We start from the raw sequence: 22,430 nt of genomic DNA, 5'->3' as shown, positions 1-22,430 counted from the left end.
TCATTACAAACATACCAAAAGGCAGTTTCACTAGCAGCCTGAGCAGAGTGATCTCAGCTTTTAACCACCTGAAGCTTACGCCAAATTCCCAAGGACAAGTCAAATGTTATGAATCATCTCACTCAGGACAGCGTCCTGAGCTTCAGCAAGGAAATTGGTAGCCAGTAAGAAAGATGCCTCTACAACCTAAAACGTTCAGAGCAGTTTTTGGTATTATCAGTGAAAAGGTATTTGTTTGTGTTGGTGAATAAGTGTGTAGTAGAAAATTGACAGTGTCCCCTGTGCCAACCCATTGAAGACTATGCTAAAATGGTGCACATAATCTAGAGAGTTTAATACAACAGGATTCTACCAATCTCTCCCTGTTACAGACTTTCTCTTCCCAACTGAAATAAGGTTCAGCATTTTTATCAATGTATTCCAGGTTAGTGAGGGTCCTCATTTTCTTTTAAATCATTCTTTTTTTATTTTTCATAAATTCTAGTCATATATAGTATTTTCACTTAAATGAAGCTCTTTTCATTGCAAGGAATTCCTTCAGTGCATTTGTAGAGAAGCTTTCTATAATGTTTATTTTCATTAAAAAATCTGAAAACTATGAAATAATTCATTTTTAAAAAAAGTCAAATTTTATCTCTGTTTACCATAATACCTTTCAAATTTTCCATAAAATTCTGTCCCTAGATTTCTAATCAACTATATTTCTTTGAGGGTAGACAATGAAGTGAGAGGCTGATAGTCACACATAGGGTGAATTTCAAATTTTATTAAAATTTAGGTAAACTTACTGGTGTTGACATCAGATCCCTCCATGCCTCCCAAGTATTACACATATTTCTTCATATTACAGTGCATACACACACACTACTATTTCATGCGTTGTGGAAGTTTGGACACTCAGCCAGGAATATGAATGTTTTAAAACTGTGAATTCGTAATTCTTGTAACTGTGTTTTATCCTGGGGTACTGCACACCTTACTTACTACATTAGCTATCTGTAATGGCCGGTGGGGAATTTTCCAATGTGAGAAACTTTCAGACTCTAGCATACATTGCCTTGCAAGACATATGAAAAATATAATAATAATAATAAAGAACATGAAGGAATTAACTGTGGGAGAGAAAAGCAGGTTGTCCTCTCACTTTATGTGCTGATTAGAAACCTTTGTTCCCTGATGTCTCACCTATGCCAATAAACAAAACAACTCTTTATAGAAGGACTACACCTTCTCCCTTCACAGAGATAGAAAATACGTTCTATGCAAAGGGAAAATTAACAAGTATTTACCCTGCATACACTCTAGAAGAGAGGCCATTGAGACAAGCCAACAAGTATGTGGCAACTATGTGATCCCATAAAGAGTAATCACAGACTGCTTTAGGTTAGTCTCTTTTACTTCCTGACAAAGAGTTTTTCAGAGTATATCATCTGCATTTTGTCTTATCATTTGAGCACCTGTGTGCCAACTGCATGTACTGTAAGAAGAATGGATTCTTAACATTACAGAAAAAATACCAGCTAGGGATGAAACTAAGACTCTTCTAGCAAATAAACAGCTTCTGATGAAGAGGGCATCAAGGGAGATTTTCTAATTTTCTTCTTGAAAGCAATATGTTTTATTTGTATGCCACTTACAAGTAAGTGTTTCTTTCAATAGCTATATATCAAGATAATCCAGAACAATCAAGCCAAATAATACTGTGAGAAAACAGCAAAATACCGGAAATTAGTTATTTAAAAGTGCTTTTTATTGGTTGATTTTTAATAATAGAATGTAATTTATAGGGTATAAGGATTATTTGTTCAGAAATATTAATTAGCAATTATTTTCCCTAACAAAAATACAGATTTTTTTTTGTTTTCTTGCATTAGTGCAGAAAGAAGCATCACTTATTGTTTACGTTCCTTACTTCTGCATTTTCCTGACTCTGTAGGAAGTGGCAAAGAAAAAATACTGCATTTTTTAACAAGGTCCAAGTAGAATTGTCTTTTGAAAACAGTTTTAAAAGGATTTTTATCAAATGTTGTAAAAACAAAACACAGCAAATCTCCAAGTCAAGCAGCACAGAGTGTTTTCAGAGTACTGGAAATTAATATAAACTCCTACTAATGGGATTTACAAAATTATTATTTGCATTCAGTTTTCAGTGTCTATGTCCCTTAAATTTTCAGAAAGCTTTTCAGGAGCCCCAAGAGATAAAATAACAAGATCCAAGCTGGTAAGGAAACCATAGGTTAATACTTATATTTTCAACGCATTTCCTTTGAAGGTTCACATTTAGCAATAGGAGGAAAAGAGTTGTAGGAAAGAGCTGAACATAGCATTTAGTACCCTTTATTGAAAACCATTTATCCAACTTACAGAATGTATTCTGGGCCCACATCTCACTCCAAACAATGTAAGTTATATTGAAGGGCTATTTGAACAGCAAGAATCTTACAGTGAAGCAACGATCACAAAATGTTAAAAAATACCATCAGAATGATACAGCAAACACTGAGGCACTATTAGTCCTTTCTTGCTTGTTTTTTATATTAGATACACTTACCCTCCATTATTTCTCTTTTACTTCTTACAGGAAGGCAAATGTATGCACAACATGGCTATATTGAGTCTCACTCCAAAGTTTCAAGAAAGCTGTTCTCCTTTAGTTCTCTCCTCTTCTTCTGAAGAAGGGTAGAAAAGAATTTCCTTGTGAAATCAAAATCTATCCTTGAATCAAGTCTGATAGACTTCTGAAAATGCAGCACAGAAACATGTTTCTGTCAGTGAAAGACCTTGTTGTAACTGCAAGGATTGCATGCAGAACATGGATTCTGGAAGGACTGATCTATGCTAGAACCTCAAATATAACAAAAGATGTCACTAGGCTGTGGTAATAGAAGGGAGAGGAAAAAAGGAAAGGATAAGAGTGAAAATGTGAGTTGCCAAGCATGATAGTGAATTCTTGATGCATAGGTCTGATGAAGCTAGTCTTTGGACACTGGAGAGCTGGTGTCCCACCTCTGAAGAGAACTATATTTCACCATTTACACAAGAAAGTATTCAGAGACAGAAAATATTCAGTAAAAGCATGTCAGAGAGGCTCTGGGCATAGAACTTGAAGCAAATAATTCCTTTACCTACATGACCTGACTTCAAAGTCCTTTGTGAGTCAGGAATGAAATGAAATTCAGTGATCTTTCCTTATTTCCAGTTGTCTTACCAGAATTGAATAAGACTTGACTGAGGCTTGGTGCTGAGAGCACTCTTGAGACTTAAAAACAGATGTTGGTATACAAATGCAGAGATGGATCAGAACTCCTGGGCCACCGCACTGCAATGGGCACTGATCCAGAACTGTCAGGGCAAGAAATATGAGACAATCAAGACCAAAATCCATGTAAGTGGGTCAGAGTTGGGTGCAGATCTGTGACAGCACAGGAACTTCTATTGTGTCAGTGGACACTGTGGAGTTATGATAGGGAATCTTAGTGTTGAGAATTACATGTAGGGCCTATTCTCCTATGAACAGTGCGGGAGGTTTTGAACAGATAATACAGAGAGGAAGTTACCCAGGATCACCTCTTTTGTATGCTGAAGTGCCATTCCATCGTCTTTACATAGGGTAATATTCATTCGCAGAAAACCCAACACGAAACCTCCCAATGAAGTAACAGAAAAAAAAAAAAAAAAAAAAAGCCACTTGACAAAACTCCTCTTTTCTTCCTGTGTTAGCGTGCAAGGACATATACGATCAAGCAAGACAATGTGAATGTTCCACATTTTCACTGTGCTCATTCATATTACAGTAAATTTGAGGAGCCTTGCTTTCTGCTAGCCTGCTTCTCTTTCTGTGCTGTTTCGTGTGACATGGTAGAACATATAGTGGAATGTCTTGCATTATATCTTGGAAAGAAGTCAAAAAAAGAGAAGTGGAAAAGTGAGGAATATTTTATACAATGAAGAGGTTCAGTGCAGTGACAATAGTCTCTATTATTATTGACATGACATTGATATAAGCATGGGGCTCTTCGTAGGATGCCTCTTTTTATTGAAAAGTATATCTGACCCAAATTTTATTACAGATGTCAAATACAGTATGGACAAATACATGTCTAAGAAAAAAAATTGGAAAAGAAACAAAAACAAAACAAAAAAACACCAAACCAACCAAATAAACAAAAAAAAACAAACACCACCCACACCACCACCACCCCAGCCCCAAAACACCAGAAAAAGACAACCCCTTTCTGAAAGGCAAAGTATCATCCTGGGACATCACCTCGTATTGGAACAACAGTTATCATCATTTGTCAACATCACAGGAATGTCCAGGAAGGAAACTGCAGTCAAAAGCAGGAGCTGTCACTGCTAAGCACGGCATGCAAACACAGATGTACATGAAAGAAAAAATCCTAATCTGAAGAATTCTAAATATCTACTAATCAAATAGGTAACAGTGGGGGAATGTTAACTAATCTATGTAGGATATCAAACCAAAGGTCATTTCATTGACTTTTGTCACATAGGCCAAGTACTGATTCTGGTTCTGTTTCATCCCTCAAAACTGCATTTTTCATAGGTGTGATGGTTTTAAGACTGTCTTTAATTTTTCTTCACAAAGTTTGAGCAGAAAAGTAAAAGAATGTAAATAAATCATAGTTGGGTGTAAGAAAGAAAAATAACGATTATTCTAAACACTTCCATTGGAGAGAGAGAAATGTTTAAGAGTCAGTACTCAAAACAAGGTACAGTCTCGCAGTCACTTTCAGTTTGTCTGCCTGCTTCTTTTCTCCTCTGGCTGAAGATAACACGCACTCACATACTGACCTTGACAAGCTAAGTTTAACAAACGTCTCTGGTTCTTGGCTTTCTTCCGTTTTGCCTCCTCTGGGAAAGTGTGGGGGAGAAGCAGCACAGCCCCTTATGGGGCCAGAGGGCTTTGTTGTGTTTTTCTGTTGATTGTACATATTTGTACATGTTGTGAATAGTGTATATTTGTACATATTCATTAAATTTCATCATAGATTGCAGTTTTTCCTGTAAAATACAGCTTCATTTGCTTCCGGACTGGGCTAGCTTGGTTATTGTCAATGTGGGAGGGGGATTCCAGCTCTCCACTGTAACAATTATTAATAATAGGTATTTTCTCATGTCTTCACTTTCCCCTTCAAAGGAAGACAAGAGATTAATTTTGACTCATTCAGCTGAAGAGGGTCAATATCTGAAGTCAGATACAGTAAACTTCCAATCTGTATGTCCAGTCTCCTTTCATTGCATCATTCAAGACCCTATAAATTCTTCTTAAAATCAACCGGATCTAGCATTGTGTCTTAGTGATCCATAAAAAAATCTCCATTTGTTTTATATAAATTATTTAGAATTTTCTGCAAAAATAGAGGGGAGGAGAAAATAAAGGCAGTACATGTGCAAATGCTGTCTTTAAATGACCAAGATTCAGGCAAGTAGGAAACTTAGTAGAAGAGGGCACATGAAAGCTAGTTTCTGTTCTTTTCTTGGTTTGAATTAGGTAAGGTAGGGATTTGTATCAGAGAAGGTCCATATGCCAACCAAACATCACATCTGCCTGTTTAAGTTGTTTTGTATTTTTCTGGCTCATTTATTTGAAGAAGAATTTTCTAATGGATCTGAAAATTTAGTTTTGATTAAATGCATGACCGAAATCATAGAATCATAGAATTGTTAGGGTAGGAAGGGAACTCAAGGATCATCTAGTTCCAACCCCTCTGCCGTGGGCAGGGACATCTCACACTCAGGTTGCCCAGAGCCACATAAAGCCTGGCCTTAAAAACCTCCATGGATGAGGATTCTACCACCTCCCTGGGCAACCTGTTCCTGTGTCTCACCACCCCCATGGTGAAAAACTTCTTCCTAATATCCAATCTGAATCTACCTATTTCTAGTTTTGTTCCATTCCTGTTAGTCCTGTCATTACTTGACACGCCAAAAAGTCCCTCACCAGCTTTCTTGTAGGCACCTTAAGATACTGGAAAGCCACAATAAGGTCTCCTCTTGAGAGCCTCCTCTTGAGGCTCCTCCAGAGCCTTCTTTTCTCCAGACTGAATAGTCCCAACTCTTTCAGTCTGTCCTCATGGGAGAGGTGCTCCTGTCCTCTCAGTATCCGTGTGACCCTTTTTTGGACACCTTCCAGCACCTCTAGATCCTTCTTGTAAAAGGGTCTCCAGAACTGGATGCAGTACTCCAGATGGGGTCTCACCAGAGTGGAGGAGAGGGGGAGAATCACCTCCCTCGCCCCGCTGGCTATGCTTCTCTTAATGCAGCCCAGCATGTGATTGGCTTTCCAGGCTGCAAGTGCACATTGACAGCTCATGTTGAGCTTCTCATCCACCAGCACCCCCAAGTCCTTTCCTTAAGGGCTGCTCTCAAGCCAGGCCCTGCCCAGACTATATTGGTGCTTGAGATTGCCTCAACTCAGATGCAGGACCTTACATTTGGTCTTGTTGAACCTCATGAGGTTGGCTTGTGCCCACCTCTCCAGCCTGTCAAGGTCCCTCTGGATGCCATCCTTTCCCTCCAGCGTGTCTGCTGCACCACACAGCTTGGTGTTGTCAGCAAACTTGCTGAGGGTGCACTCAGTGCCACTGTCCATGTCACCAACAAAGATGTTGAACAAGACTGGTCCCAGGACTGATCCCTGAGGCCACTTGTCACTGACTTCCACTTGGACAACCACCCATTGACAGCTACTCTCTAGGTGCAGCCATCAAGCCAGTTGTTTATCCACTGAATGGTCCATCCATCAAGCCCAGACTTTACCAGCTTGGAGACCAGGATGTTGTGCAGGACAGTGTGGAAAACTTTGTTCAAGTCGAAGTAAATGACATCAGTTACTCGGCCTTAATCTATTAATCTTGTGACCTTGTCATAAAAGGCCACCAGGTTTGTCAGGCAGGATTGCCCTTGGTGAAGCTGTGGTAATTGTACCAAATCACCTCTTCATTATTATTCTGCCTCAGCAGTGTCTCCAGGAGGATCTGCTCCATGATCTTACTGGGCACAGAGGTGAGATTGACTGGCCTACAGTTCCCTGTGTCATCCTTCTTTGCCTTTTTGAAAATGGGAGTTATGTTTCCCTTTCTCCAGTCACTGGGGACTTCACCAGACTGCCACAACTTTTGAAATATAATAGAGAGTGGTTTAGCAACCTCATCTGCCAGTTCCCTCAGCTCCCATGGGTGTATCTCATCGGGTCCCATGGACTTGAACACTTTCAGGTTCTTCAGATGGTCATGAACCTGATCTTCATTCACCATGGGCAGTTTCTTCTTCCTTATCTTCGGATACTCTGAAAGTGCAGCTTGAGCCCTTGCCAGTGAAGACTGAGGTAAAGTAGTCATTGAGAATGTCAGCCTTCTCCATGTCACTTGTCATCATCTCCCCTGTTTCCTTTCCGAGGGTGCCCACACCTTTCCTAGTCTTCTTTTTATAGGTATACCATTATTATACCTATAGAAATTTTTACTATTCCCGTTGACCTCCCTGGCTAGATTTAATTCTAACTGAGCTTTAGCTTTTCTAACGAGGTCTCTTGCTGCTCAGGCAGCTTCCTTATATGCCCCTCATTCTAGCTGTGCTTTCCTCTGCTCCTTGTAGAGTTTCTTTTTGTGTGACAGTGTGTCTAGGAGCTCCTTGCTCATCCAGGCAGGTCTCCTAGCATTCTTTCCTGCTTTCCTCTTTGTGGGGATACTTTGCTCCTGGACACAGAGAGGTGATCCTTGAACACTGACCAGCTGTCCTGGGCCCCTCTTCCCTCTAGGGGTTTGTCCCACGATACTTTGGCCAGCAGATCTCTGAAGTGAACAAAGTCTGCATGCCTAAAATCCAGGGTTGTAAGCTTGGGATACATCCTCCTAGTTACCCTGAGGATTTTAAATTCTATTGCTTCATGGTCACTGAAGCCAAGGTTATTCCTCAGCCTCACACTTGTCACCAGCACTTCTCTATTGGTAAGAAAAAGGTCCAGCACAACACCTTTTCAGGTTGGTTCCTCTACAATTTGGAAGAGGAAGTTGTCATCTATGCATTCCAGGAACATCCTCGAATGCTAGTACCTTGCTGTGTTGTCCCTCCAGCAGATGTCAGGGTGGTTGAAATCCCCCATGAGGACCAGGGCTTGTGAATGCGAAGCCATTTCTATTTGCCTGTGGAGGGCCTCATCTGATCATCCTGATCCCTCAAATGGAAAAGTCTTGAACTGGCATTTTCTAAAGAAAATGCTATCAATAAAAAACAAATAACAAATTAAACACATGGCCCTAGCAAGAGTCTTGCATATTATCAACTATATTCTCTAGACTAAGACAAAAATCTTAAAAATAAAAAAGGAGGAGACAGAATAGATAGATCATGAGTCAACAGATACTAGCAGACTTCCAAATCAATGGTGCTGATTTCCTCCAGATATGCAGAATCAATATGTAAGTGGGGCATTTGAAGATTATAAGCCTTGCGTATTAGCGTTATCATTGCATCTGTGAGGGAAATAGACCCCTTTGCACTTAGATTTCTTAAGGAGGAATCAGGATGAAGATTTTGATTCTGAGAAATAGTGTAAACTGTTAATTCTGGAAATCTGCCATTCTTCAGAGGTTGAAAAGTAATTTTAGGACTATAGGCTGTAGCAACTGGATGAAATTGTGATTTTAAGCATGCATGATAGGTAGTACGGACTTCCTGGTTTAATATTTTTGTATATCTCTGATCTGTCCCCTGTTTGAGAAGCTAAACTGGCTTATAGAAAAGTAGTTTTCTTTAAATGGAACAAGAAAATTGGAGCACAGCTTCTATAAAGGTGACAGTAGACACAAAGAAAAAGAATGGGTGTGTAAGCAGATGAAAGTAATTGTATTTTGGCATGAATTGCAACTGCATGTTTGTGTAGTCACCATAAGCTTTAACCATAGTTTTACTGAAGAAAAGGCTCCATGACTAAAGTCTTTCTGAAAAGTAAAGTATTCAACTGCCATCCTAAATTACCTGGCTTTTGATGACTTTTCTGGGGGGGAAGTTTTTTGTGTGTTTTTTTTTGTTTGTTTTTTGAGGGTTTTTGTTTGGGGTTTTTTGTATGTGTGAATGTCTGTGGACACAGAGGGTACCAGAAAGAGAATATTAGTCTTTCTAGGGGGAAAAACCAACCAGCCAACCAGCCAAGCAACCAAGCAAAAAAAAAAAAAAAAAAAAAAAAATCTCTGATGGAATAAAATCTTCCATTTTAAAACTACTTTTTTGCAAACACTGTTGAGTCCACTCTGCACAGATCTGATTTTATCCCAGTTGATTTAAGTGTTTTAAAAATTAAGAAAGGAAAAAACTGTCATTATCTTTGATTAAAAGGGCTTTATGTGAGATTTTTAAAGGCCTCAGGGCATCTTAGTCTAAGTTCAAGGTTAGAGCTGGTATTAAAACGCAGAGCAATTGAAATCAAGATGGTTACTGTTAAACTTGTTTTTTACAATAGGTTTGGCTTCTGTTCAGAATTCTTTTGGCCTCTAGACAAGATACTGCAATTTAATAAGAGCTAGCAGAGACTTTCTAGGACTCTCAAGGATGTTTTCTGAGATATAAATGGAGAGACCTCCAGTGGCTGATCTGTATCATCAAGTCACCATGGAGAGGTGAAAGACTTCTATCAGCATCTCAGGAGCAGTCCTGGTTGACTGGATGGCCTATGAATAACCATAGTAACAGAGATTACAAAGATCATTTGCACACCAGTCCAAAAGAATGAGGAGCAAAGACAATGAATGTGACTCTTCATCTTCGGCTATCTGCATGGTAAAGTATGATTAATAACTACGGAGGCTTAATACAACCTCCACAGATGACAAGTGAGGTGTCCTTCTCCAACCCCTGATTATCGTCTACTAATGGACTTCGTTTACTGTGTAAACTAAAAACCAAGACCTAAGCACTCCACACGCCAGGGTCTGCAGGAAAAAACTGGGCCCAAATGTGATTAAGTTAGTGAAGACTGCTCAGCAACACTGAGTGGTCCTTGATCAGGGAGGGACCAACAGAAAAGAAGCAGCAATGTGTCTTAGAAAGAAATGAAGCAAAGTAGAAGTGATCTGGCTTTTAGCATCAATCTGCTGGCATAAGTCCCCTTCCTTTCAACCAGGATTGCTATGAGTTTTCAGCTGGAATTGGTGGAAAGCCAGAATACAGCCCCAAGTTGCTAATATCGAGAAAGACTGGCATTGTTAATGAGGGGTTCTTTCTTGCAATGCTATCCAGAAAGTCAGCAGCAATGCCAGATCTGCAGAGTAACTGAATTTGCCAGTCACAGTTTCAGTGCTGGAAAGCAGAGAGGTGCTCAAAGAAAGCAGGATTCTCCATAGTGAATGAATTCAACACATGCAGCCCTATCTCAAAACCAAAACCAAACCACCCAACCAACCAACCAAACAAAAAACCCACCACACACACACACACAAAAAAAAAAAAAACAGCAAACAAAAAACCTAACCAACAAAACAAAACAAAAGAATCTCAACCTTCCACCTCCCCTGGCTTTGTCTTTACAGTGAAAGCACAGCTAACGGGAGGCCACTTTACAGGGCATATAAAGAAAAAGGATAAGATTCTCATTTGAGCTACATTAATGCTAACATGTAAAGAAGATTAAAGTCTGCAAAATTTCATGGAGTTACTCTGGATTTACATCCGGCAAACAAGAGTACAGAATGAGTCCTCCATTACTTGGAAGTGTGTTTTTTAGCCACACAGTGAACAGCACATGAGATTATCCAGACTGAAATAATTTTAAATACTAGATTTATCTATCCATTTGTGCTCTGTGTTTAATTGTTGCACTTCACTCAACAAGGACAATGAAATTAGTTTGGACAGGCTCACTTTAGAGGCATTACCACTGTGCTACAGCAGCTTGGGTTCATAGTGCTGATGGAAAAGGTTTAAGGCTTAATAGAATAAAAAATAAAAGAGAAAGACACAGCAATATAGATGCATTTGAGAATTCCACTGGGACATCATACACTATCTTTTATGGGTGTCATATCTGTATTTTACTCTTTGTAGAATATGCACGTTTGTAGAGCTTGAATTTTATTTCCCCCAAACCATACAGAGCCCACAAATACACACTTTTTCTCAGGATCCCTTCAGCAGTAGTCTGCTCACTGGAGACATGTTGTGCTGTTTCACCAGCATCTCAGTCTCTCCCCTCCCAGCTGAAAAAGTCTGTAATATCAAGCAATTTGAAGGTGCAGTGGTAGAAAAAATAACAAGTTGGGAACATCAGGCTACTATCACCAAACCAGCTAGCATTCAAGACTTGCCTCCTCCCTTTCCTTTCTCTTTTCTCTTGCCCAATGCAGGATAAGTGTGAGCACAGAAATCAATCTCTAATCACTCTCTAGCTGTTCTAAAGAAAGACAGGCAAGAAAACACCCCATGAACAACTCTTTTCTGCACACTTTGTATCTCTTGGGCAACTTCAAAATACACTGAAATCATATACAATAAGCCTTATAATTTCAAGAAACATCAGCCTTACAACAAGTCACCTCTGCTATATCCATGTAGGTGTAGTGTCACAAAACATGAAAAAGATCAGTAACCTAAGTCTGTCCTGTTGTCTGAAAAAAAAATACTTGATCTACCAGGCAGAAGTGTCTGGGTAGCATGGCGTTCCTCCTCATCAGCTGTAATCTCAATTTATTTTACCAGACAGGCATTATGTGAACACAGGGTAGTGTTTCCAGAAAGCCTAGAAAGGACATGAGGTGGAAAGGACAGACATGCAGAGTGATGTGAGCTGGAGGAGAAAAGGAGAAAATGCTGTTCATCCAGACCTGAGGCACGAGTGTGACTTTACTGAGAAAGAACACCAGAAAGTAATGCAAAAGACAGGAGCAATATCTCAGATGTTTACCAAGGAAGATCTTGAAGGGAAGTCAGACTTCAATAAAAAGACCCTGAAAATCTGATTTCAGTTTCACCACCCTGGAAACAAAATGTTATTCCATTGATCAAATTTATAAATTAAATCAGAAGCATGCACCAGCATGTCTTATAAGGTATATATTTACCATGCCAAGTCATTACAGTAACATAAAAACAAATGAACTATATACAGGACAAAAGAAAAATAAATTCAATTCATCTACTTGAAGGAGCAACCTGAGGTTAGAATGGATCAGTTATAGCTGAACAAGACACGCTCTACCAAAACCTGTCTACAAAACAGTCACTTTTTTGCAACACACCAAAGAAAATATTCACTAGAAAGTAGTGGAAGCTTAGAGGATTATAGTTTACCACACATACCTAAGGGGAAAAGAGGCCAACAACTTCATTCTAGGACCACAGGGTTCAGTTAAAGGGGTGATATAGTCTAGGAGAAGTAATATTGGAAACAAGATATAAGAAGCTCCAATTGAAAACAAAAATGGGACATATACATTTCTTCTTTGAAAAACAAGTTGGGCTTAATTTTGTCCTTGTGCTTACAGAAACTAATCAGAGGGATCTGACATTGCTGGGAACCTGCCAAGTACAGCAACTCATACACACAGTGCCACTCTAAGTCTCACACTGCAGCTACTCAACAAAGCAGTCACTTCAGATGCCTACTAGCCTAAACTGATAGTGCAATCTTATGGTCAGTCATAACCCACCACTTTCTCTCTGTCAAAGTAAGAATGCAGTAGAAGTGAAGCACAGAAGCTAAATGGGTTATATCATGTCAAGTTCTATCAAAAGTTATTTGTAAGTGGAGAGATGGGACTTTTTTTTCCAATCCCAAATGCATTCCAGCTCAGCTAGTTCTTTAAAAGATGTTCATAATTTTAAGTACAGTGTTAAACTTTATGCACAAATCATTGTTTTAGGCTATTTAATACAGGATAAACCATTTTTTGTAAAAGTTCTGTGTGAGTGACTGTCTTCACATAGTAAAGCTCGCAGAAAGCTTGCAGCCTGTCTGCAACACAAGTGAAAGCCTTTTTTCAACATTCACAGATATTCCTAACCTATGTACCATAAATAACACTAACATAAATAATGTTTCAGGCAAGATTCAAGTCTTCATTACATAATCACTCCTCAGGAATTACAGTCATGGAGTACAGTTTCTCTACAACATTCAGGTTTGTGATTTAGTATTCTTACTGCTGTTACATATGTTATTTAAAATAAACTAGCCCAAGACACACCCTTGTGGTTTTCAATGGTAAATAATTTTGGTGGCAGACATACCTACCTTAGCCATAACTCTTGTGTAAAGTCTTCAACATTTGTACTTAAAAAAAAAATAAGCATATGTATATGCATATGCATATGTATATGTATGCATATACATATATCTATATCTATATCTATATCTGTCTATCTATCTATCTGTCTATCTATCTATCTATCTATCTATCTATCTATCTATCTATCTATCTATCAATCACTGAGTATCTGAAGGATTTAAAGACGTATACATTGCACAAAGAAACAGAGGGCAGGCCAGTATAAGCTATGAGTAGCACAGCTACCACAGGTAAAATCTAGTATAGTTGAGTTTATCACTACACTTGAAAGTCCAAATCACAATGTTATACAGCATCTTCTTCTAGGTGTTTTATTGAAAGTTTGCATTGGCCTTACATTACAGATCACAATCAGTTCATGCTTCTTCACTACTATATAGAGCAAATATGGGAAATGGGTATTAATAGAAAGGTTAGGCTACAAACAGTGACTTATGGACTAGGTAATTTTACACAATGTCATCCATGTGACTGAACAGATGAAAAGTAAATTTATTGTTAAAGGGTACCAGTGAGTAATGGGATTAGAACTGAAGGTTTTCTAATTGCAAGTTATTCATGGACAAATCTCATCATCACTTGAATCAGTAAGGTGATGCAACTGGAAACAGCAGTGTTTAAGGTTCATTAGGACCTAATGGCTGACACTGTTGAAACACTAAGACACCAACCATCTTTACTTGGAAGCTGGGACCTCTCTATTGTAAAAAGCCTGTGGGAGCTACAGATGGCCCAGGAGGTGTTGGGAACTCTTGGCATTTTGTGAGATCAGATATTAGGATGCAAATATTCTTGGTAGGAATATGTTTCCTCATTTAGAGCTATGGTACTGTTCAAGATGACATCATTTCAGCAGTGAAAAATATAGCTGGATCTGCTCTTTCCTATGCCATATAAATCCCTTGACCTCACTCAGATGACTGCTGAATTACACTTGTGTAAATGAAGTCAGAATCAAACCCATGGCATTCACAAATGTGGGCCACAGTAAGCATTACTCATGGACAAGAGACAATCCTTCAGAGGAAGGAAAAAAAAAAGATAATTTTAATGCAAATATCCTTAATAAGGAAGACAAGTTAGAAAAAAAGAGTATGAATGAAATGCAGTCAAGAACTGCTCTGAGATGAGATTTGTTTCTAACTTTATGATGCAGCATCAGCTGATCTTAAAGTAGCCTAAGCCCAAGATTTATCCTACCTGAAACTTGTTATATATAATTTTTCACCAGGGAGTCAATCCCTAGGCTTGGCTTTGAAAAGAGATGAGGATGCTCAGCTACTTGCAGGATCTGAAATAATTTGATTGCTCAGTTCTATGAATATGGATTTTTTTTTTTTTTTTTAGATCCAGGTTTGCCCTCAAATCATTGCACATTATCTATTTATTTATGCATAAACAGTGGCATTATGGTTTGGAGAATAGAGGCACTTTGATGGGAGGTAAGCTTGACTAGCCTATGGGAGTTTACTGCTATGCATATAAATGAGCCCATACATACAAATAAACAGAACAGATAAGTGAAAATATATGGCATCTCTTTAGAATGAAATATTTTGATTGCTCCAATCACAAGAAGTTGTAAAACTACCCTGAAAAATTAACAGCCTCAGTACATGCTAACTACATCCATCATAAATTCGTCTTTAGTTTCTGTTATCATATCACTGTCTCATGGGACCCTCAGTCCTGTCATCATTTGCCCTTTATAATTTATTCAGCTTGTACTTGCCTGAATCCTTTCTTCTTATCATTCATCTTTACAGTTGTACATAAAATTAGATTGATCCTCCTATGTAGACATGTCAGAGAGAAAAGTTGTCATTGAATAACACATAAAACAAATGAAGGCACAGCAAAAGCTTTTGTTGAATAACTTGGAAATCATCATCTAAGAGCCAAAAGGTGTACAATTAGAAAGTCAAAACAACCTTTATAATCTTTTTTTCACACACCATTTTTCAATTGCCACCAAATCTCAAATGCAACTGAGAAGCGTTTTTCCCATCTTGTATATGAAGCTAAGCTTGGGTAGCCCCCACAAATGTGATGAATACTGTGCTTTCAGCTGAGATAACAGCATGCTTCCAACATGCTGGTTCTGTCTGAACGCTTACTCTGTTGGTGGTTTTTTGTCTTTTTTGTTTGTTTGTTTGTTTGTTTGGGGTTTTTTTTGTTCCTAAAAGCTTTTTGGACTGGGTAGCAGAAAGAGTTTACTTTATATTCTAGAGGTTGCTGTATAGGGATACAGAAGCCAATCTTTAACTAGTGAAATGGAACTTTAATGTTTACCAAGCAGATAGGACTCAGGTGTTTCATCTCATCTGGTGAACAGAACAGCACTGTCAAACTACAGAGGTTTTTAGCAAATGGAAAGTGCATATAGTCTCTTCTCCCTCTCCTGTCCTCTCTTTCCCCCAGAGAAGGGCCCCAAAATCGTTTCACTGGTTGGTTGATCAGAGAAAGGAAACAAGAAGTAAAATAGTAACATTTTAACTATGACGCTGACACCCAAAGATTATAAAGCACTGGGGAATTTCTATAGGACTAGTTTTTGCAAGGGTCTTACCTCATATCTAGTTTTATTCCTTTTCATCTTCATTTTTCACTTCAGAAAACAGACATGTTTCTCCCAAGGGAACAATTAAATATATTTTCTCTCAAAATCTAAAGGGCGTGGTGAGCAGGTTTGTGTTCAGTAGGCTACTTTAATCATTAGAACCCATCCAGCTTTCCTCTGCTGACCATATTGCAATTTACATTCATGAAGAAAACTTTTGAAACTGGGAAAATGTGGCAATATAATACTGTTTTTGGCATAAAAGCATGGAGAGTGATAGGTGGTTTAATGGTTTTCCAACAAGCTCTTGAAACATTAAAGAAAGACAGTAAGACTGTAAAATTACAGCAAGGTCTACTTGAACAGTGATATGCTCTGGATTTCTAAAAGCTGCTTGACACTGTTTTTCTCATATAAGCTCTATTACAAAGATTCAAGAGGGACTAGGTTTTTCAGGCCACATTATCCCTTTCCACTACCCTTTTTTTAAAAAAAAGCAACCAACTAACCAGCCAACCCACCAACAAGAGGGACAATAATAACAAAGATAACAAAACAACTACACACAACTTCAATTTCATTACAGAAATATTGTCTGTTTCTTTAAAATTGGGTTTCAGTTTTATAGGCTTGCCTGTCTTCTAATGTTAAAGATGTGTATTTTGGTATATAATTAAGAAATCCAAACACATTTTTTCTAGATAGTAGAAGAGAAAAAGTATGTCAGAAAAGTTAGGAAGAAAGCTAAGTATGTTATGGACTGAGAAATATAGCCTACTAGCAGTACAACCCTTCCATTCAAGAGGAACAGACACAGCAAGAAAAACTGGTCTATATCCCAGCCTGAATAAGGGCTGCAGATTTCTGATCAACAGTTTCTTAGCTACTTAATTTCATAGCTATTATTTTCAATTCTTACAGGGAAGTTTTAATTTTAAATAAAGAGGCAGTGTCTTCAATGAAGTGTACATGAAATATTCACTTGTTTTTCTGGAAAAAGCCACAAAGAACAAGAGAAAATAATGCCACTCAGGTAATCATATATAAACTCAATTTATTTGTGCTATAAATACAAGTAGATCTTGATAGTGTAATTACATTTCTCATCACTATCCTCCGCCACTTGGTTCAGAAAGCAAAAAGAAAGGGGAGAAAAGTTGACTTCACTGTAATTTATAATCAAAATATGAACACTTAAAATACTATTATATTTTCCTGTTTTCAGTTCCTGTGGATCTTTGTGGGGCAAATAGATAATATTATACCAAATTGGCAGCCAGATAATAATCACATCCCCTGAATTGTCATTATATAAATCATATTCCGTCTTCCCCACTTTCCCAGGGCCATGGACTTTCGTTGATATTGCATTTGATCATTGAGAGATATACCAACATCAGGAATCCTAAGGGTGAATCAAGTTTTACTTTATCTACTTTCTTGTGCTTCCCCAAATTATTCTTCATTGCTTAATTTGTTTTTTATAATGTTGAAGAGAAAAAAAAAAATAAAGGTTTCCCACTATGAAGGATTAGTGTAGATTATGGTGAACAGTGTTAATTATAGGTGGGGAAAGAGAATAGTGCATCTTTCCAATCTGTTCTTGATTTCCCCTGTGTCTGTCTGGCTGGTAATAAGCCTCCTTTAATCTGGCAGTCCCCTTGGTGAAATCAGCACCACGGACAGCAATATTGATTGCTTCTGAGAAACCATCACAGCTGCTCAACCAAATTACCTTTGATATGTGACCTTTAATGTAATTACTGCAACATCAAAGCATTTCTATAAATTATTAAAGAACTAATATACTTCATCATCCAGTTACTCTGTTGTATATAAAATAAACAATTACAAGCAAATGCTAGATTTTGAATTGTTGGACACTTGCAAAGTGCTCTCTACCCTTACATACACACCCTGCTAAGTTAACCTGATTTAGGCAAGACTGTTTCAATCCGTCCAAAAGAGATTAATTCATTTGCATTAAGAAGATTCAACTAATATTTTTTGTTTTAAATTTCATCCTAGTTGCTTCAAAATATCTATCAAGATTCCTTCCTGCCCCAAACCAAAGTGCTGTAAAGACTTTATTAATAAATACCTGCTAGAAGTCTTTTGATTGTTCCACAAGATGACTTTATGTCCCACATATAACATAACACAGAAATATTTGAAATATATGTGAAACATTTCTCTCGTTTTACAAAACATACTCAAAAAGTAATTATTGTAAAATACATGCATGTAACCACTCCACTAAAAACAAATTGATACACAGCTAAGATGAGAGGCATCTGAATTTGGCCACAAAACTCCTCGTGCCTCACCATTTCCATATATTAGCATTCACAAGCATATTATCAGAAGTGGCTCCGTTCTGTAGTTTATAATACAAACCATAAACTGCAATGCTGCTAGAGCAGGTAAATGCACAGTTTACTAGGGGATGGAAAAAAGTGACCTGATTCAACACCTCACTGTAGTGTTATTTTCCTTTTTTTTTTTTTTTCCTATACCAGATTTGCTAATTATTTTGGTATCTCTTTAGAAGTGTTGTTTATATCACAGAGAGTAGAGGGTCAAGAGAAGATGTTATATATGTGTCATTTTTGAACTCATGTGGGTGAAGACTTAAACCCCTGACCTTAAGAGTGCTTTTTATTTTATGTTGAGGAACTATGCTTGATATTGTTGGTGTATTTTACCAAGAACAGTCAGGTAAGTCATAAAAAATTCCCTGCTACTCACATAGGAACCATAAAACAGTATCCACACATGATAGTTTATCAAAAGACAAAGCTGGTTTCCTTAAGTAAACTACAGTGACATCATTCTGAAGCTGAGTTCAGAAATTTGGCAGAAGCCGTATGCAGAGAGTTTGCTGGAGGTCAGTAAACATTTATCCTGAGACAAAACGAAAAAGAAACTATAGAGCTGTGAAAATTCAATGCTCAGAAGTCTCAGAAACCTGGTTGCTATTTTAGACAGAGGAGTCATTGTTTCAAATTAGATCAGGTTTTGATGTATCACATCAAAGTGTAAAACAAAAGAGAAAGTCTTCAAAACTCAGCATGGCTGGTGTGGAATATGTGACAGAAATTACATACACCAAGGAAGAAATACATATTTTGTCTGTACCCCAAAATCAGCCCATATTACACTGAAAGAAGTCTTGATCCAACAAAAGCTGGTTCAATTTTGCCACTGAGATGACAATTTTGACTTCAAGATTTTTGTGATTTGAAATCCATACAATGCAGACTGAGAATGTATAAATTATCAATTAAAAAAAATGTTAAAAGTCCTAAATCATCCCTTGCCCTCTGTCCCAGCTCTGAGCCCTCAGTCTCACTGACCCACTGTCTACTGGAAAATATTCCCTTCAGGATGAGATTTTAACCTGACAGAGAAGATGAGCTCCATTATGCAAGTCTGGCTTCTAGTGAGAAAAACAACAGTTTCAGCAAAAAAGATAGAATTCCACTTAGTATCTTTAAATGCACAATACCTTATCCTATTAAACACAAGTATTAATATCTAGTTTTGATAAATATATTTCAATTTCAAACATATTTCATAACATTTCAGGTGAAATGTTACCTGAAACATCCTTATTCAAAATATTTCCATTTCTTGTACATTCAGGCTTACTCTTCAAAGAAGAGAGAAGTAAAAAGAAAATCACCTGTTAAGGGGGAAAGGAAAAACTAAAAGGGAAAAAAATCCCAAAGCCCAACAAGATTCAGGTTACTTTCAATCTGCAGATAGCAAAATTTTAGAAAAAAAAATCATTCAGATGGAGTTGTCAGCTGACAAAAAAAGTCTTTTTTGGGGAAAGAAGCATGTATATATTTACATAAGGTAGGATCTTTAAAGCAAAATATAGATGTAGAGGAGCAAGTGTGTGGGCATTTCCATATTGGCAAGGTGGCACAGAGAAAGGTAAATAAACTCAGGATGATGGAAAAAGAGCAGAGTAGAATCAAAACTTTCTTCATTAACGTAGAGCAACTTATGTGTCTTAGGCTCTGTGGAAAAGTAGTTTACAGTTGTGCAGGACTCAGTCACTCAAAGCCAGCTAATAAAGTTAGAATTTTGGATCAATACTCTCTCAGTTTAGGTTCAAATTGGAACCCTCAGCATCCCACTTTTATTTACCTGATTACTAACTTTTGTGTCATTATGAAACCAGTGATATTCCAGTCACAGGAATACTGCACTTGGCAGCTTCAAATCCATGTACCTTGGCTGAATCTAGTCTCCCTCTCTTCCTCTTTTCCTGGTTACTGCTAAACTAAAACCCCTCCCAGCAGCACAGGTCTTCCCCATGTAATGCTGATTCTATTTTGAGTTTTGCTTGTGTTGTCTGAATCTTAGATCTTGCTCATGTGAATAATTTTCCTCATTATCTTATGTTTGTCTCTCCTCTCTCTCTTTTCTACTTGTCTCACTGCCTTTCCAATCTGCTACAGCTGCTTGAATACTAAAGTAACTGAGTCAAACCACTTTGTCATCAGGAATATGTTTTCATTCTGTGATGACTCAATAATGTGATCTGTTGCTTGATGTCTTGTTGCCACACCTTGTTTCAGAGAAGAAAAACAGTAAGAGGCAGCACTTTTTGAGCACTTCCAGTATTTCACTGTAGTGGTTAGAAACCTAAAGGCTTTCCTCAGCTAAGACTGATAGAACCTATCACATAAACAGTTAACCACTGTTTTTCTGATTCTTGATAAGAGAAAAAAGCTTTTTGTTTTTTGCATGGAAACCATTAGGATGAGTTGGTAGTATCCTGATTTTATTAGCACAATGCAAATAATGAATCATCCAAGCAGAGATATTATGCTTCCAAACTCAAGCTCCATACATAACCCATTTTAGATTAAAAAAAAAAAAAAAAGAGCTGTCAAACTGGACTCACCCCTGGCAGCGTCTTCTGTTCATGCAGTGCACTCTGGGCCTTTAGAGCAGACTCCCTTTCACAGTACGTTAGGAAGGCACAGCCTGTAAACAAAAAGGCAAAACATCAGTAAAAGCAGTGTTTCAGAAGCAATCTGGTAAAAATTGAGACATAGAGTAAACCAATTTTCTGTAATCACCCCATTTCCAGTAAATCAATCATAAAAATCTTTCCTTCCTAGGTTTGTAGTAAAGACTCAAGAAATCAACTTCCTCTAATAAAGTTAGAATGCAGCCCTGATGAAAAGTGAACAGTGTGGATATGACTGTTTACTTTTGTTTGAATATATGCTTATATGTCAGATAGAGAGGGTTGTACAGGATTAGAGATCTTAAAGAACCCACAGAGTGGTGAGAGGGAGCATGAGATCCCACTCTTCCTCCAGCAGCAACAGCACTAAGAACAAGTCCTCTAGTGACATATTATGCTGAAAGTCTCATGCCCTTCTTTTGTACCAAGTAATCCAAGTAAAGGACATACAAGGACCTCAGACTTCTTACTGCAGAGGGCTATGCCCATTGTTTAGCCTGTCGAGCACCCATAAGTATCCACTTGCATCCTCCCTGTTTGTCATCACACTATTGTCTTCCAACCATGCAAACCAAAACAATCACAGAAATGCAAAAAAAGTCAATCTAAAACACTCATGCTGCTTTACAGATCATTAGATCTTCAGAGACATGATCTGATGGATCATGTATTTTATTCTTAAAAAAAAAAAAGTTGTCTTATCAACCACAAAGGTTATATCCTGGGCACTGGTTCAAGCCTGCTTTACTTTCTCTGCCCTCTTTCATGATCACATTCAGGTAAAACTTGTCAATCTTGCAAAGTCTTACACTGGTTGTGTGTGTGTCTGATGTGATCAGATTATTCTTTCTTACTGCAGTATACTGAAAATCTGCCAGTTCCTGCAGTGAAAGACATGCTTGTTATGCAGAGGACATTTTCTCTGAAGTTACTAGAGAATGTCTGCAACCTCGCCAGCTCCTTGAAATGGAGGTATCATATCTTACAAAGTTCAGACAGCATGTCCATCAAACTGTGGGCATCTTCCAAGAGCAGTACAAGTACAGAGAAGCTGCCAAAGAAATAAATGTGTTCCATAACCTCATCTTGACCCACCCACCTTATCTCAATGTGTATGGAAAAGTACATGATAGGTAAGTAAACAGTAGACTATGAACTTTTTTCATGTCTGATCACAAATGTGATCTTTTTCTCCATATAATGTTTGTTCACAGGATCACAGGATCACAGGATGTTAGAGGTTGGAAGGGACCCAAGGAGACCATGGAGTCCAACCCCCCTGGCAAAGCAGGACCATACAATCTAGGTCAGGTCACAGAGGAACGCATCCAGACGGGCCTTGAAAGTCTCCAGAGACGGAGACTCCACAATCCCTTTGGGGCGCCTGTTCCAGTGGTCTGTGACCCTTACAGTAAAGAAGTTTCCCCTTGTGCTGAGGTGAAACCTCCTGTGCTTCAGCTTACATCCATTGCTCCTTGTCCTATACCAGGGAGCAAGTGAGAAGAGCCTGTCCCCTCACTCCCCACATCCAGACCTCAGACATTTATAAATTTTTTTTTTAAATCCCCTCTAAGTC

The 22,430-nt window shown here is 38.1% G+C and overlaps 1 protein-coding gene across 32 annotated transcripts in view; it reads right to left on the bottom strand.

Moving 5' to 3' along the window:
- Positions 1 to 22,430, bottom strand: part of CELF4 (CUGBP Elav-like family member 4) — a 745,900-nt gene that overhangs the window by 623,669 nt on the left and 99,801 nt on the right. For all 32 annotated transcript variants that reach the window (XM_054397311.1, XM_054397284.1, XM_054397298.1 and 29 more), the window contains exon 2: positions 20,786 to 20,868. In XM_054397311.1, the coding sequence (XP_054253286.1) occupies positions 20,786 to 20,868 (83 nt within the window). The remainder of the gene's footprint in view (positions 1 to 20,785; positions 20,869 to 22,430) is intronic.

Source organism: Indicator indicator, chromosome Z (assembly GCF_027791375.1).
Source record: "Indicator indicator isolate 239-I01 chromosome Z, UM_Iind_1.1, whole genome shotgun sequence".
Lineage (NCBI taxonomy): Eukaryota > Metazoa > Chordata > Aves > Piciformes > Indicatoridae > Indicator > Indicator indicator.
Note: the sequence above shows the minus strand (reverse complement) of the source record. Positions and strands in the feature narration are given on the sequence as shown.